The 17,513-nt window shown below is 32.9% G+C and overlaps 3 protein-coding genes across 4 annotated transcripts; 1 reads left to right on the plus strand and 2 right to left on the minus strand.

Annotated features, from left to right (window-relative positions):
* Positions 1 to 348: 348 nt before the first annotated feature.
* On the minus strand, positions 349 to 4,407 carry LOC133298996 (uncharacterized). Of its 2 annotated transcripts, none has more exons than XM_061498384.1 (9): positions 4,019 to 4,407; positions 3,212 to 3,415; positions 2,990 to 3,092; positions 2,207 to 2,286; positions 2,037 to 2,114; positions 1,811 to 1,902; positions 1,264 to 1,375; positions 779 to 904; positions 349 to 698 (listed from the first exon to the last, which is right to left on the minus strand). In XM_061498384.1, exons 1-9 carry the CDS (start codon positions 4,244 to 4,246, stop codon positions 582 to 584), a joined length of 1,140 nt encoding a protein of 379 aa, XP_061354368.1. In that variant the 5' UTR covers positions 4,247 to 4,407; the 3' UTR covers positions 349 to 581. The 2 variants fall into 2 exon arrangements, with proteins under 2 accessions (XP_061354368.1, XP_061354367.1); XM_061498383.1 differs by having other exon boundaries at positions 1,264 to 1,378.
* A 2,747-nt stretch (positions 4,408 to 7,154) lies between these two features.
* LOC133298984 (beta-glucuronosyltransferase GlcAT14C-like) lies at positions 7,155 to 9,594 on the plus strand. Its single transcript, XM_061498367.1, has 4 exons — positions 7,155 to 7,683; positions 8,069 to 8,144; positions 8,607 to 8,722; positions 9,047 to 9,594. Exons 1-4 carry the CDS (start codon positions 7,155 to 7,157, stop codon positions 9,592 to 9,594), a joined length of 1,269 nt encoding a protein of 422 aa, XP_061354351.1.
* A 6,347-nt stretch (positions 9,595 to 15,941) lies between these two features.
* On the minus strand, positions 15,942 to 17,114 carry LOC133299002 (B-box zinc finger protein 32). The gene has a single exon (XM_061498390.1). The coding sequence runs from the start codon at positions 16,984 to 16,986 to the stop codon at positions 16,234 to 16,236; it is 753 nt and encodes a 250-aa protein (XP_061354374.1). The 5' UTR covers positions 16,987 to 17,114; the 3' UTR covers positions 15,942 to 16,233.
* Between the last annotated feature and the right edge of the window lie 399 nt (positions 17,115 to 17,513).

Consider the following 17,513-nt stretch of genomic DNA (forward strand, 5'->3'; position numbering starts at 1 on the left):
CCCAAAGACAATCGTAGAATGGAGCATGTACAAAGTTACCAAACCATAGTACAAACTAGATACAGACTTTTAGCATCTTAGAATCTACCCAAAAGAGCTTATCGTGTCTACTGTGAGGTAGGTATACTTTCATTATGACAATTGACATTACAAAATGTCAACAAAAAAGTTTTGATTTTAAAACTTCAGAAAAGTTAAGCCAGATTTGGCAGGGTCTTTTTAGTTATAAATCGGAGATGATCGATTATAATTGGCATATAAAGCACGGCAGTTTAAATCGAATTTGGCTAGCATTTAACATTCCACGCATGGAAGGGGGATTCAGGCAAAGAACTTAGAAAAGCATACTATTATTTCTTCGGAGTTCTAAAATATTATTTCTACTTTGACTATGGGGTTAAATCCCAAAAAAGACGTCTCACGACCAGCCTTAACAAAATATCCATGCAGTTACATGAATAATAATACACTTTCCGGTGCTTGTTAGCCAAAATAAACTGAGTCCAAAAAAAAACTACATGAAATCGGAATCTTGTCCCCTCGTCAAAGGGGAGAGGATACTATTACGCACAACCAACGTCTTATGTCTGCAAGTTATACACTTTTCCCCTGTGTATTAATTTCTGAAGAGCAGCTTTAGCATCTTCTAATGTTTCTACACTCTGCCCTTCATCAAATGATATCCGCTGAATGTTGAACTGCATGCAATACATTACATAACTCAGACAGCAGCTAAAAATATTGGAAAGCCAATCTAAATGTTTTCAGAAAAGCTTACCTGGGCACCTTGACGGACCCTAATATCAGTCCCTTTGCTGTCTATAGATATGAGTGCCGCGTCATCTACCTCAGTCTCCTTAGATAGAAGTTTCTTTAGGGGCTTTGAAAAGATGGCATTGAGTTCCTATTGTTTCAAAGATAAAACCAAGCAATGAGGTGATAAAACTCTTGGACAGGTTTACATAATCGTATCAGCAAGAATCTGGATGATGCACTGTCGTTGGAAAAGGTTTGACTAAAACAGACAGACTCAGACATCATTTCAACTGCGCAATACCCTAAGTTCGGATTGAGGGTTACTTTTGGGGAGGGGGGAAATTTGGAATCACTTTTGAGTAAAAGGAAAGGATAGGTAATGGCCAATTAGTAATTCCACAAAACCATCCCTGTCAAGCACTCAAATGTGCCACTTAGTTATACATCCACCTCCAGCTACTACGCCTAAAAAGTTAGATGTTATTTCGTTTAATTCAGAAGATTTACCTTTAGATACTGCTCACCACCATCAACTGCAATTTTATCAGGTTGAAGACTTTCATATTCCTTTACATCCACCCAAGCAACAGTACCAAAGCCTCCAATGAAATATATGTCACTGCTAATGACCAAAAAAAATGATTAAATTAGCAATGCAAGATGATCATGATGGTACCAAACAGCATAAAGATTTGTGTTTCCCCAATTCTACATGGATTCTATTGTTCTTGAGCACTATATTGTCTATTAAAGAACTATATATTTTTTTATAAAAAGTTTCAAATGAAAAAAAAAACAGTCCTGCCCACGTTCTTCATGCTTCACCAAACACCAAAGAGATTGTTTTTTTGCAACTTAACAGAAAGAACTATTTCTCTTGTCAAAGTCTAGCATAACTGGCTCTTTGACTATTATTGACAATTATAAACCAAGCCCGGGTAAAATGCCCCAAAAAAAATATATGAAAAAAGAGTTTGCACAAAAGATGATTTGTTCAATACAATCAGCTTGGCAGCAACTGTATCTATTCGATAATAGCTGGAAAGTACCCAACCTTATATTCTGCATCCTAAAATAGTAGAAGTTACCCCACTGCTGAGAAGGACCCTGGTGATGTTTCGCAATGTACTGCTTATGAGCCCATTCCTGTTAGTACAAATAGATACCATGTTTCATGTGCAAGTAAACCTCGAAATCAGAAGTAGCTCCATAAATATAATTAGAGGTACAAACAAGTGCACATTTGCTGACCCATAAGAACAAATTGGTTAGAAAGCAACCTGTTGATCTTCTGGAAGTGGATAGACATCCCCAAAAATAGTTACCCTTGCATTGGACAAGCCACTCCATCCAGGTACCTAATAAACCCAACTGTCAATAAAACCCATAGATGGAGAAAAACAAGAATCAGAAACATAAAAGATAAAATAGGAAATATTAAATTGCAAACCTGAACAACAAGTGTGCATCTTGGGTTAGCCAACAAGTTCCTTGTGTGAATTGCGAGAGGAGAAAATGAAAATATTGGATCTGCAAATCAAAATATAATATAAGACATGTTTTATAGATAAACACTATGACCAGACAAGTAAACTACTATAGTTCAACAACTCGTACTGATCCATATCCTACCAAATAAGAGAAAGATCACCATACGACAGACTTCAGAGATGAATCATCTTATCTAGGTTATGTGATGGAGAGGAATAAATAGTACCACCATACCGGTACATCTAGGAACACTATAGAATGTAAGAATCATGAGGTGGACTGTGAATCTTATATCCATTCTTTCTATTGTTGTAACTTATAAGTACACTGAGGTAGTATCAGCAATTGTCAATTAGATTGGAACATTCTGTAACTCATGCTCATTTTCCTAATACGGCAGGGACATGAAACTCATTTCCCCTGGGCCATTCTCACTCTTTTAAGAGCAAGGATCAAAACTAAATTGGTATCATCAGTAACGCATGCCCAATGTACAAATATTTAATTATCTTTATCCCATCAACTTAGTTGAATCCACCAAATACTAGGATTAACAGATTAAGAAAACTTATTATCATGATTGTTACAGATCTGGCACCTTGGAGCAGAACACCCAACTTAATCTCTTATTAACCTCATTTGAGCCATGGATAAACAACCAAGCACCAAAATCCAAATTGGTTCATAAAGTATTCATGAGTGAATAGAAATAACTAATCAAGCAAATGAGGAATTGACTTACGGCCCATTGAGTCTGGTGCAAAATCAACCAGCGAACCAAATGGATATCCTTCTCGTCGGTGGTGCATACGAGACATTACAGTGCACAAATGAGCAAATCTGGCCTAGAATTATTGAAGGAAAAAGACAATTGAAAATTAATAAAGGGAATCCATGAATAGTTCAACACAAGAATATACAATAAATTTTGTATTTTGCTAAACCAGAAAGACCAGCAACTTACCTGCTCCATCAAATTGCGTACTGCCAAGGCCGGTCTCGGTAAACCATGAGCTGAGGTTGCACTCTGCACGCCACCAGAAATCGGTGTTCTGAAAAGTCCAGCCCTGGTACCCCCACCCGGGGTTGTCATAGTTGACCATGACATGTCCATTTGTAATGGCTCATCTGTGTCTTCATCAGTACTCTGACAATGGTCTAAATTTTCCTTCAGAATGAAAGCCCACCCAACTAAGTCAAAGATCAATGATAAACTTATCTATTGATCATCTATAAAAAAAAACCAATCCCCATTAAACCCGACTAGCGAGTGTGGGGTGGAGGTAATCCTTGTAGGCAGCCTTATCCTTGCATAATTGCAAAGAGGCTGTTTCCTGGATTCGAACAAAAAATGAGACAACCAACCAATGACCCTATTATTATGAATTATTGAATTTTCCATGAACTGTGAACTAAAAAATGATAATGGAACTTAAAGAGAGGGAATTCAGCAAACTACCTTAAATTGAGAAACAAGTGCTACATAAATATATCATTTTGAGATATATATTTTCTTTACCACTGTACCAGTTCATTCCCAACGAAAGACACACAACCTAACCTATCCATCTACCAGTATCATCATCTCTTAAAAAGTACAGTTTTTATGACATCAACGTTTTCAAATTTCAACACATTGATTAAAAAGGGGTTAGGTTGTGCCTAACTCTAATGTTAAAAATTAAGACTTCACACAAAAACTGAAATTTTATTAAAAGAAAAGAAAAAAATAACGAAATAAAAGTTAGGAATAAAAAAAGGGGAAGAGTACCTGAGGTTGAGGGTGAGAAGCTAAACTGAAGGCATCATCTTCGATTGGAACATCACTTGGGAGAGCAGAAACACGAAGAGGGACAACCTGCGACTGTGAGAGTGACAGTGACAGCGAGTGTTGTGGGATTTTAAGGAAAGAAAGTCGCGGCGGCGTTGGTGTTGTGAGGGAAGAAGGAGTATGGAGGAGCAGTGAATAAGCGTCAGGGGTAATCGACAGTGCTTCCATAGAACCAAACCCAACACCTTCAATGTTCAATCACACACACTTAGTATCAGAATTGAGAAATTTTGAGAATTTTGGCTTTTTGCCAAATCGAATATAGAATATAATATATAGTCCTCTCCTTTTCCTTTTCTTTTCTTTCCTTTGTTCCAATTCCTATTTGCCAAATCTCCCACAGTGAATAGTATTCTCAAGTTGATTTCAGATTGAAGTAAATATCATTTATTTCTGGAAACAAATTCTTTTATATAATTTTAGGAAAAACCATTATCATGTTGCTCGATAAATATTTTCTTATGTTACGATGCTGTGGTTTGTGTGAGGCCAGTACTAATTAAGTCACAGTATATAACAAGGGATAGGTTATTTTACTTATGTCTATTTTTATTTATCATCTTTCAATATCGTTAGATTAGAATCTCAACTACTTTTATTATTTCTCTTTTCTGTTGAGATTCTAATCTAGAGAATAATAGATAAAGATAGACAAAAAAAAGAAATAAATAGAATAGCATATCCCATTTAATAAAATAATTATCACGTAACATGAAAAAAATTAAAGCACATAATTTTTTCATTTAAATTACACCATAAATTACTCAAATGCTATCAAATTATTACTTTTGATGGATAGTAAGAGATATTGTAATCAAAATAATACATTGTAATTTATTTTTTATTTTTATTTTTGGCGAATTTAACTGACTAATAAATTTGTAATATACTATTTTAATAATCAAATAAATATAATTTTTATGTGTCATGTCTTATATTTTTAGCAAATTCCTAGACCTTCATGCAGTATTCTGCGGGGAAAAAAAATTATCAGTTTATTAAAATCATCTCTGTAAACACCTAAAAAAAAAAAAAATTAACAAAAGTGTCCGTTAAAAATCTTGTATTGAGTATCATTACTCCCTTCAGACGATGTCCAACCTCTTTTAGAAATTCTAAAATAAATTGGAGGTGTCTAGTCTTGGTGGGATACTGTCATTTTATCTCATCTAAATTTTTGTAAAAAATTAAAAAGAAAACGTCATATGCTAACAAAAAAAAAGTTATATGCTCCGATTTAAGAGTGTAAATAGAGATTTTGGTCTAAAAAAGCGAGGCCTATATAAAACATTTCGAATGTAGTTTGGCCTATTAGTTTTATCAAACTAAATTATAGTTCTAATTTGATTTGATATTTATAAATCAAAAGATTTAGTCTAGACTATTAACCAATTTAAATTTATCATATTATCAATACAACAATACCTATTAAGAATAAAAAATAAAAAATAATATAATATAATTTTATTAATTAAAATTATTTAAATAAATATTTTATTTTAGTTAAAATAAATAATACAATATAAACTAACTAATAAACTTCTAGACTAGATGTTATAAAAATAGATATATGGTGTATTTTCTAGACAAGCTTACCCCTAGAGTCCGACTCCTATCCTATCTCTATCTCTATCTCTATCTCCATCTCCTCCGATTTATTTCTATACTTTTCTTTTTGTCATTTATTCGATTCTATCCATCTAACCAATGTAACCTTTATTTCCTATGTTACATTACTATCATTCCTGTTTAATATTATTGCGTTTTAAATTTTTAAAAAGTTAAAATATGTTACACAACATTAACTAGAAATATCAAAAATATTTAAAAATAAAATTAAGAAACACAAATATGAGACTACTATATTATACAATATCATTGAAATTTACATATTTTGAAATTCCAAAAACAAAAGTTTTATTTATACTATTAAAATCCATGAATTTAAGGCATTCTATCAGTTATGAAAACTAAAGTAAAACTACATCCATCATACTCATGTTACGCGTTATACATAAATTTATAAATTATTTCTCTGACACAAGAAATGTTAAGAATCAATCAAAACATAGCGTTTACCATTCTCTTTTTGAACTTTCGTCAAAGGTTGACTTGATGTTTGAACACGTAGCAACTTCCACCGATATCCGGAGATTTCCCTTTTGTAATTCTTATGTACTAAAGATCATAGTAGTGTGAAATAATGCAAGAACGAGAAAGAAAGGGTGACAATTGACAAAGACAAAAAAAAAAAAAAAAAAAAAAAAATTGGTACAAGTCAAAAGAAAACACATATTTGCCTTCCAATGTGTAGGTGACTTTTAACATTTTATCAATGTAAACATTGATACAACTATTATATAAAATAATTTGGAAAAAATTGTACATGCAGATCAGCTCTCTTCATATACCTTTTTATTATTATTTTTTTTATATTACGCGTCGGTTGATCGATTACTCGAATCCGATAAATCACATGAGCAGCAAAGCTCTACCTATTAAATTTTAACACAGCTGCTTTCCTAGAAACTCAATTTCGAGATCACTTATTAAAGTAGAACAATCCCTTACCAATTCATCCATTTACTTGATGATTTTTACTAGTATTTAATGCCCAACGAAAGAATGCTTCTTGTTATCACAAGGGCAAAATAATAATAATAATTTTTCTATAGGTATCAAATTTCCTACCCTACTTTTATTACTTGCAGTTCAAGTTTTCAAACGTTAGGTACAAGTTTCAACATCCCCAACCTTTATCCCCTGTCAATCACACACACCTTCTACACTGATTTTTTACCTTACTCCTCTCACTTTAAGTTGAACTATTGATCCACAGGTTATGATTATAGATGTCTTTTTCTAATGTATCTTAGTATCTTCCATCTTTATATTCGCTGAGATTCATTACGATTTGAAGACTTCATTTCTGCTTCAGATCTCCAGAATTCAAGTCAAAGGCAATTTTGTTGCTGCTGAACCTGCTTTCACAAGAGATGAATTTCTTGATGACAGCCAAATTGATCTGAATTCAAACCTTTGAACCTTTCTTACATATCCACAAACAACCACTTCAATGAGAACGTCCAAATTTCCATGTAGGGGATTGGATTATCGCCTATGCTTTCTGACTTTTGCTGTATGTTTGCTGTTGTTAGGAACAGTTTCAAGATTGAATTTTCCAAATGTTTCTCATGCCACATTCACCAAGTTAGAAAACTACAATCCTAAGAGAGTTATATCAAAAGGAAAAGGGTACCCTCCTGTGTTTGCATATTGGATTTTTGGCACCAATGGAGAGAGTAAGAAGATGTTGAGGCTGTTGAAGGCTGTATACCATCCAAGAAACCAGTACCTACTTCAGCTTGATGATGGTTCCTCTGAGTCTGAAAGAATGGATTTAGCTCTTTCAGTTAAATCCCTTAAAGTGTTTGAGGCTTTTGGAAATGTGAATGTCATTGGGAAAAGTTATGCCATCAATAGGATGGGATCATCTGCACTTTCTGCACCTCTGCATGCTGCTGCTTTGCTTCTTAAAGTGAACACAGATTGGGACTGGTTCATCACCCTAAGTGCTTCAGATTATCCTCTCATGACTCAAGATGGTAAGTTTCACTGATGTCTATGTGCTAACAACTTCTGTTCTAATGTTCACTTTGTATTAATGGTATGCATTGTGACTTGGTTTCCAAATTAAGGTCAATTTGAAATTTTAAAGTACTCTGAACTCCAACCAAGTAAATTAATGCTGATTGGTAGACATAAATAGTTTTGTGAATTGATTTTTGAGATCTATAAAAATCAAATTATCAAACATTCTACATTGACTTAACATATTCAATTGCTCATGATCTTCTTCTTAAAGCCGACTTAGTTTTTCTTGAATTGTGATCACCTGGCCTAAAAAAATAAGTTTGTAGCCTGGGGTCTCTGATCCATAAACCTTAATTGGAATAATAATTCGAACGTGCTTTATTTATTTTTCTGCAGATATCCTTCATGCTTTCACATTCTTGCCAACATATCTCAACTTCATTCATTACACTAACAAGACAGTTCGGAACGAGTAAGTAATCCCCAAATTAAGGTCTGGCTTATTTCCTTAATCATATGCATGATGTAAAGTTTTAATTAAATAATCATATTGACAACTATAGCTGCTGAAAAAATAAATTAGTGCCCTTTTTTCTTATGTTTGAGTGGAGAGCCCTGTATTATCTTCTGCAATAGAAAATTCATCTAATCACAATTGATAATTGTAGCTGTCAAAGATATGTATGTATTTGATATCAGGGTTTATTTTTTTTCTTAATTTTCATTTATTATTATTTTTCATTTTTTCCCTTTGTGGGGAGGAGGGAATAAAGAATATATTTGCTGTTAATCATCCAAAGAAGCGTAGATTATGATCTTAATAAGAATGGGTCCAACACTGCATGTTGGTAACAGAAAAAAAGGGAACAAGCTTTTTCAAATATCTCCATCATGTAACCAATTAGTTTATAAAATGGTCAATGACCTGATGCAGGCAACGAGACATTAATCAAATTGTGGTAGACCCAAGTTTACATAATGAAAAGAGTAGTCCACTTTTCTTTGCTGTGGAGTCCCGAGATACCCCAGATGCTTTTAAGATATTTCAAGGTCAGTCTACTCTCAACCAAACCTCAAAGTTTAGACCTTTGTTTCCTAAGTAGGAAAAAATCTACAATGCTACGGATGCATTGAGTCCAGTGCATCCCTAGTTCATTTTTATTAAGATACATATGCAAGGTCCTACAATTTTGCGCAGAATCCACCTATGTATCTTAGTAAAAATAAACTAGGGATGCACCGTCGGGTGCACTGAAATTTTGTTTTCTAATCAAATATAGGAAATTATAAAGACAAGTTTGATACTTTAATTTTAATAATGAAAAAGTACAACTTTTATAGTTATATATGCTTTTCATGTTATCTAATTATTAGGTTCACCCTGGGTGATTCTTACAAGAGCTTTTATGGAGTACTGTGTCAGTGGTTGGGACAATTTACCAAGAAAACTTCTAATGTTCTTCAGCAATGTGGCATATCCTGTGGAATCTTATTTCCACACAGTCTTGTGTAACTCACCCGAGTTCCAGAACACCACTGTGGACAATAATCTAATGTACAATCTTTGGGACACTGATCCATCTGAATCCCAATTGCTTGATTTGTCACACTATGATACAATGTTGGAAACTGGGGCTGCATTTGCACGTCCATTTGGAGAAGGTGATCTGTTTCTAGAGAAAATTGATGAATTGATTCTTAACCGGTCATCTAATGGGTTGGTTCATGGAGAGTGGTGTTCAAACTCAGAAATAAATAAGACTACAAAAGTTTCAGAAACTGAGGAAGATTTATGCTCACTATATGGCAACATTGATGCTGTAAAGCCAGGGTTGTTTGGCATCAAGCTTAAAACTCTATTAGCTGAAATTGTCAACAATAGGAGATTTAGAACTAGCCAGTGCCAATTTCAAAAGGGGTGACAAAGTGGAATGTTGCTGCAACCACTTTGAAGTGGATCCTCCTTTACCCAAGCTAACCGATTAAAACTGGCTTAATGAGATATATAGTCCTTTGCTATTGATTGATGCCTGGAACAGAAGATTCAAGATTGTGTCTGGCTCAAAGTTGAGTTTGTATCCTTTTAGTTATTTTTTCCATGAAATATTTTGTGATTGGCTAAATTACTCAATATCACATTTAGTGTTGAGATATTCAAGTGTGATGAGTCCCACATTGGTTGGTAATGAGCTAAGTGAAGAGTATATAAGTGAAAGGACCCATGAACCCAATGCCTTAAGGTTTTGGGTTGAGACATGGTGTTGGATCCACTTGCTACGGTTGGTGTAGCCTTAGCTCATTGGTGGTGGCCCCCGCCATGGGCTTTCCCTGGACCCGCTTGACATTGGAGTTTGAGGGAACGAATTTCCCAACATTTAGTTGGGGGTCATTTGTAGTTTAAAAATTCCCTCCATACTTACAATTGAAACAATCAACTTCCTGAGTTTGTAAGATTGTATAAATTATATACTTTCTTACTATTTCTTTTAAGAGCTAGGATATTCTAACTACCAATTTTTTTTACTACCACTCTACTATCAATTTAATCACCATTGAATTAAAGAAAAAGTTAAATGAAGAGAGAGAAACAAAAATAACTTTTGAATCCAAGGGTGATTAAAGTGGTAGTGGAAAAAATTGGTAGTAGGAATATCCTATCTCTTCTTTTAAATAATATAACATCCATAATTCTACGTAATGTTTAAAAAAAACCTGAAATTGAAAATTCAAACTTACATGATTTTCTTCTTTCACATGCTTAAACGTTTAAAAATCTCTCCTCTCCCTATATCAATATGATTTTTCAAAGAATTTTTATTCTTTAACATTTTATGTCTATTTTAGGGAATTAAATCTGCTTTCTTCTTTTTCTGTCTCTTTTTTTTTTTTTTTTTTTCTTTTTTTGATAACAGTCTCTTTTCTTTTCCTTCCAATTGAGTAACGACAAAAAATAAATAAAGAAAAACTAAGAGATTAAGCTATCGTCATATATATATATATATATATATATATATATATATAGGATATTGTTACTATCAATATCATTACCAATTTATTTCACCGTTATATTGATTATGTTGATTCAACGGTTCTGATTTAACTTTCTAAAAACCTTATTTCTTATCCCTAGGCTATATTCAATACTTTATATTTATTTCTATTTTTATATGGTTATAATTCTTCATACTTAATTCTTTCACATTCAAAATAACCATAATCATATAATGATGAAAATAAATATAACCGTTAGATCAACATAATTGACCTAATGCTGAAACAAATTGATAGTAATATTGATAGTAACACTAATTGGTAGTAATAATATCTTATCTCATATATATATATATATATATATATATATATATATATATATATATATCAGCAGCATTAGCAGCATCAACCAGCAAAGAAAATTTTGCAAAGAATATGCAAGCATCTAAACAAATTTTTGCTAGATGGCAAGCTATCTTAAGTGTTTTTGATTTTGAAATTGAATATCTCAAAGGCACCTCAAACTCTCTCCCTGATTATCTCACTCGTGAATTTCTGCAGGGAAGATAAACAGTGTCCTGTCATGCCGAAATCAACCTCTTCTAAACAGTGTCCTGTCCTGTCATTTTATATATATATATATATATATGGCTTAACATTTCTGCAGCAGCCGTAGATAGTGTTATCTACAGCTGACACAGAAAAGTGGGTCCCACGGCTTTTTCAAAAAAAAATAAAAAAATTCAGGATCTGTTGCCGTATCTTAGGATCCGGACGCGGATCCTTGCTTGCTGTAGGTACAGCAACTGCAGAAATCATTTAGCCATATATATATGGGATAGGTTATTGTGCCTACTCCTATTTTACCTACTTTTGCCTACCCTTTTCGTTACCGTGCGATTACCATCTCATCCAACGATCCACATTTGTGATATAAAATAAACCTTTTTTTCCCTTTTTTTTCTTCTCACTTTCTTCCATACCTTTTCTCTCTCCTCCCATTTCTCTCTTCCTCTGCCATATACCTAATTTTTTTCCCTTCTGCCGTCGTGGACCTCAATCTCTTGACAAACTGTTCGATTCTAATGATATTTTTAATCCTTATAAATTAATACGATTGAATCGATGACTAACAAAGAAGTTTTGATGTGATTCAAAGCGGTGGTGCCACAAGGTCGATCTGTTCACAGAATCCTCCTTGTCTCTGCTTCAATATGTCGATCTGTTCTTCCACATGATAGATACTCTTAATTTCTAATAATTAATTGGCTATCCGTATCAACATAATTGCTGGAATGGCACCAATTAACCCTCTTTCTAGATTTTTCCAATATCAATTTTTTTTATTCTTTAATTTTTTTATTTATTTTGAATCTTTTCCAACTCTGCACAGATCTTTTGAATCACATTAAAACTTCTTTGTTAGTCATCGATTCAATCTTATTAATTTATAAAATTTATGTTGTTCTTCAGATCTAAAAACTTGTTGTGATTTTTCAATCCATTGACACTGATAATTTGATAGAAACTGATTCAGAAGGAGAAAATTTACATTACAATAATAAAAACAGAGACTAATGTATATTGACGATGATTTCAAATGCTGTGGTAATTGATTTCAAATGCTTCTGCGCCGTTCACCTGGGCAGAGATTAACGATAAAGGAAAAAAAATAGGTATATGGCAGAGGAAGAGAGAAAGGGGAGGAGAGAGAAAGGGTATGAGAGAAAGTGAGAAGAAAGAAAGGGAAAAAAAAAGGTTTATTTTATATCACAAATATGGATCGTTGGATGAGATGGTAATCGAACGGTAACGAAAGGGGTAGGCAAAAGTAGGTAAAATAGGAGTAGGCATAATAACTTATCCCATATATATATATATATATATATATATATATATATATATATATATATTATAAAGAACCTTGGGATACACCACCTCAAAAGCTAGCTCAAGGGATGGGAGAGGACCTTGTAAACTCCACATTAGTTGCACATACAACCAATGTGGGACTATATATCTCAATATATATATATACATATATATATGGGTTCGCTTTTTCTACAGTCAATGTAGATAAGTTATCTACATTGAGCTCAAAACGACGTCGTTTTGAGACGAAAATCAAGATATTTTTGTAATTATACTTTATTTCAGGGTTACAATAGTATTTTTTCAACCTAAAACAACGCTGTTTTGTAAGCGAATGTAGATAACTTATCTACATTCAATGCAGAAACATTAAAGCCTATATATATATATATATATATAAGTGGAAATAAATATAACCGTTATGATTCTCCATATTTAATATTTTATATTTATTTTTAACTTTGTATGGTTATGATTTCCCATATTTAACATTACCAAATAAAAATGGAAATAAATATAACCGTTGGATCAACATAATTGATCTAACAGTGAAATTAATTGGTAGTAACACTAATTGGTTGTTACAATATCATACCCCTATATATATATATATATATATATATATATATATGATAAAAGTGTTTGTCATTTTAAATGACATAAAGTTATGTCATTTTTAAAAGAGAGATAGACACAAAAAAATATGGGAGAGAAAGTGAGTGATTTTTTTTTAATTTAAATTTTAAATAAAAAATATTTTTTTGTGTCTATCTCTCTCTCAAAATGACATAACTTATGTCATTTAAAATGACAAACACCGATCCCTATATATATATATATATATATATATATATTGAAAATAAGAGAAATAATTTTGTTGAGTCGTCATTGGAGGAACAAAAATTGTATAGCAGACTTAGAGCATGTTTCGATCCTCTCTTTTTTAAGCTAGAAGCTACTTATAAGCTAAAGCTAAAAAAGAGAGTTTAAAAAAAACTAAAAGTTATTTGGTAATTACAAAAAAAAAAAATTTAGCTTAGAAGTTACATAAAAACACATGCTTCAAGGAAACTATCTCTCTCTTTATAGCTCTTCATTTTTAAAAAAAACACACAATTCAAGAAAAATATATAAGAGCTTAAAAAAAAGCTTCTCATAGGAGCTTTTAGCTTTTTCCTTCATTATTAAAAAAGGATTTTTCATTATAAGAGCTTTTCTCAAAATCTGTTTGGCCTAGCTTATACATATAAGTAGCTTCTAGCTTAAAAAAAAAAGATCCAAACATGCACTTTAGATTTTAGCTTTATTTTTCATTATAAAAAAAAAATTTCATTATAAATTTTTTTCTCAAAACCTATTTGACCTAACTTATGCTTATAAATACCTTCTAACTTAAAAAAGAGACAATCCAAACAAGCAGAGTCGACATTATATGTACGTGTATATCACATGCGATTTCCTTAAGTATTTGGTAACAAATATGTTTGATTGACATAATCTTATCATTTTATTAATTGATTTTGTGGAAATCGCAATAAAATAAAGGGAGAATCTCATTTTCATTGTGGTTTTGTGATTTATTATTTGAGCCCCCGTAATTTTAAACTTACCACTTAGATCCATTGTGCTTAAATAATTTATCATTTAACTCCCCGTGGTTTCATATTTTCACTTAGACTTCTTGTGGTTAAAATATTTTTACTTAGACCCTTGTGGTTTAAAAATAAAAATTTTAAAAAATAAATAAGAGGAAAATAAAATTTCCCTCTTTTTTTATTTTATATCCTAACCTAAAGCATTTAAGGTTTAAAAACTTAAAATGAATTCTAAAAAAATTCACTTATTTTTATCAAGAAAATAAATTCAAATCAAATATTTTTATTTTATCTATTTAAAGAAAGTAAATATCTTATTTTGATAGTATATATTTAATTTATCAAAAATAATATTTTTTTAATTTCATCTTAAATAATCTTTTTAATTTCAAATATATTTTTAAAATAAAAATATTAAGATAATTTATAAATTAATTTCAGAATAAATAACTTCAAATATATTTCAAACCCTAAATGCATTACGTGAGGATATAAAATAAAAAAGAGAGAAAATTTATTTTAAATATGTTTTTAAAATGTTTACTTTTTAAACCACAAGGGGTTTAAGTAAAAAAATTTGTAACCACAAGGGGTCTAAGTAAAAATTTGAAATCATAAGAGACTAAATAATAAATTATTTCAGCACAGTGGATCTAAGTGATAAGTTTAAAACTACGAAGAGTCAAATGATAAATCACAAAATCACAATAGGTGAAAATAAAGTTTTTCCTAAAATAAATTATAGATGATTCTTAATGATTTTGACTTACCCTTTTGACTTTCGTAACGATTTTTGGACAACTCAGTGACGTGGTTGCTGCTTGCAAAGTAGTAGGAGATTTTGATCTTAAAAATCTCTCATCAATTAAGTATTAATCCATTACAAACGGCTTAAAATAACATGGAACGTTTATAGCCATGAGTTAATGAAAATATTAAAGAAACCAAATTACGGTCAAGAATGGGCCATGACAATTGACAAGTAAACTGATCTTAAGCTTTTAAAAGCCTCACGTCAAATAAGTATTAAGCTTAAAATAATTTAGTGAGCTTATAGCCATGAGTTAATGAATATATTAAAGAGATCAAATCATAGTTAAGAAGGGGACATGACAACTAAACTAATGTCACCATTTTAAAATTCAAAGTAAATTAAACTTTGTGGTTTAAAGATAATCCCATCGGGACAGAAAGAGTCTCGATACGGAAAAATAAAATAACTTCTTTCACTTCCTGTCTCTGTCTATGTGTCTGTGCGATTCTTTCAATAACTTTAAACAGCAACCACAATAAAGTGCTTTTGCTATTCATCGAGCCTTCTCAACCCTCACTTTTCATAAGAACATTTAGACCTCACATCTATCTCTATTGTATCTGTTTATTTGGTCACGAGTGACTGAACACCATCCTTTTTGCGGTAGCTCAACCTCTTTGATTGATTAAAACTTCCTGTTTTTTCAGGTTGTTGCCATGCATTATTACACGGCAGAAATTGTGGGTTCGAAATTGGGACCAAAAACAGGAAGTTAGTTGACGTGTGAATTTAAAATTTAGTATTCCAATTTCCAACTTTAGTATCTTGGTGATAGAACATCAATTATGGTTGGTGACTGTTCAGAAGCAAATGAATGTACCTCAACTAAAGCAAAGATAAAATATGTTCAGAGTTTTTTCAATAAGAAGTAGCACCAACCGATGCCCCATTTTTTTAATTTCGAAATCAGTAGTAGCTAGACACGTGCAGGCATAAGCAAAATGAATGGTTCGCAAGGATTAAATTTATTTCGAAATCAGAGGTGGACGACATAGTCATGAAACAGCATATAGATTAAATGCATGATCAATTATCATGACCCCATGTTAGACATTTTGGGTTCATTTTTCTTACCCCACAGATAAAAGCGTAAATCTTTGGTCTTTTGGCGATTTTACTTTTAGCTATGTAACTGAATCTAAGTTTCTATAAGGGCATTAATAACAGCGGCAATGCAAAACAACGTTAAATTGTTACACGTTAATCCCAACAAAATAAAATACAATAAAATAAACTCTAGTTTTTTTATATTGATTAATAGGAAGCTAGCTAGGCTCGTAGATTTTAGGTTAGGACTCGTCCGATCCTTCTTGTAATTGGAAACGGTGTGTGAAGACACGTGCGAGCTTGGCATGTGCGGCCACAATGAGCTTAGCTGGCACCCCTGATATTGCCTCCAACCTCGACAGATTCTGAAACGTGGCGAGTGACTCGTCCCCACAAAATCTGAGGCCCAACCAAAACGACGTCGCAGCAGCAACCCTTAACGGAACACCAACGCACAAACCCAGAGCACGCGACGCCACGCGATTACCGTTCACACCTAACTCTAACCCTAACTCTCTGCTCCATTTCACAAACACCTCCTCCGACTCCGCCACCGCCACCGCCACCGACTCAACATTTCTCCGCCTCTTCTTCGCCGCCGGAGATCCATCGTCGGTCACGGAACTCGAACAACTCATCACCCTCCCCGCCTTCGCGCGGCGCTTAACCTTAATCTCCTTCGGAGCCGCAGCGCAAGACTCGGAACTGGAAACGGAAGCAGATGAAGAAGACGAAGAAGGGGCATCGTCGGAAGGATTCTCCGGCGAGCAAGAGCGGCAGGTTGGTGCGAGGCAGGGAGGTGTAGCGCCGGCGATGTGAGTTTGGGCGAAACGGTTGCATTCGGAGCAGAGGAGGTGGCGGAGGTGGCGAGCTACGAGGAAGTTAGCGCGATGAACGGTGTCGTCGCAGTTCCAGCAGAGAAAAGCTGAATCGGAGGGGCAATAGAGGGAAGCTTGTTGATCGCAAAGCTCGCAAACCCTAACCTTCATCTTCATATGAATGTTGATTTCGAAAAACAAAAAGATTCTGTTGTGTCGTGAAGTTGAGATTTCAAAAGAAGGTCAAGGCTCAGAAAGATTGCTTAAACAGAATGAATGAATATTATTATTTATATATAAATTTGTGTAACTCATGACATGAGACTCTTTATTTATACCACTCAACTTAACCGTACCACATTTTAAATAAGGGAGACAAGCAAAGCCACGCCTTTTGTTTTTCGATATGTGCATTTATTTTGTTATAGTTTTATTGTGGCTATAACGTGAGCTACTCACCTGGGCATGCAGCGATGCTAAATTAAACACCATACATATATCACACAACAACTTTTCTTATAAGTTATAAAAATATTTATGTGTGGCGTCGCCACTTATTAGTTATTATATATAAAACTTCACAAGTCCCATAATATTAATGTAATCACTGTTTAATGTTTATCTATTCCCATGATACATTATTTTGACCGATTGATTATTTTATTAACTATTGGTTTTTTTTATTAAAATTATCGATTATTGAA

This window comes from Gastrolobium bilobum, unplaced genomic scaffold (genome assembly GCF_033153095.1).
Source record: "Gastrolobium bilobum isolate Gb01-03AN ecotype WA unplaced genomic scaffold, APGP_CSIRO_Gbil_v1 utg37919, whole genome shotgun sequence".
Lineage (NCBI taxonomy): Eukaryota > Viridiplantae > Streptophyta > Magnoliopsida > Fabales > Fabaceae > Gastrolobium > Gastrolobium bilobum.

Excerpts from the sequence above, each read along its gene's own strand:
- LOC133298996 (XM_061498383.1), bottom strand. The coding sequence starts at position 4,246 with ATGGAAGCACTGTCGATTACCCCTGACGCTTATTCACTGCTCCTCCAT. Across the intron at positions 3,093-3,211 it reads TACGCAATTTGATGGAGCAG|GCCAGATTTGCTCATTTGTG; the intron begins GTAAGTTGCTGG and ends CAATAATTCTAG. Across the intron at positions 2,287-2,989 it reads TGCACCAGACTCAATGGGCC|ATCCAATATTTTCATTTTCT; the intron begins GTAAGTCAATTC and ends TTTGATTTGCAG.
- LOC133298984 (XM_061498367.1), top strand. The coding sequence starts at position 7,155 with ATGAGAACGTCCAAATTTCCATGTAGGGGATTGGATTATCGCCTATGC. Across the intron at positions 7,684-8,068 it reads TCCTCTCATGACTCAAGATG|ATATCCTTCATGCTTTCACA; the intron begins GTAAGTTTCACT and ends ATTTTTCTGCAG. Across the intron at positions 8,145-8,606 it reads AACAAGACAGTTCGGAACGA|GCAACGAGACATTAATCAAA; the intron begins GTAAGTAATCCC and ends GACCTGATGCAG.
- LOC133299002 (XM_061498390.1), bottom strand. The coding sequence starts at position 16,986 with ATGAAGATGAAGGTTAGGGTTTGCGAGCTTTGCGATCAACAAGCTTCC.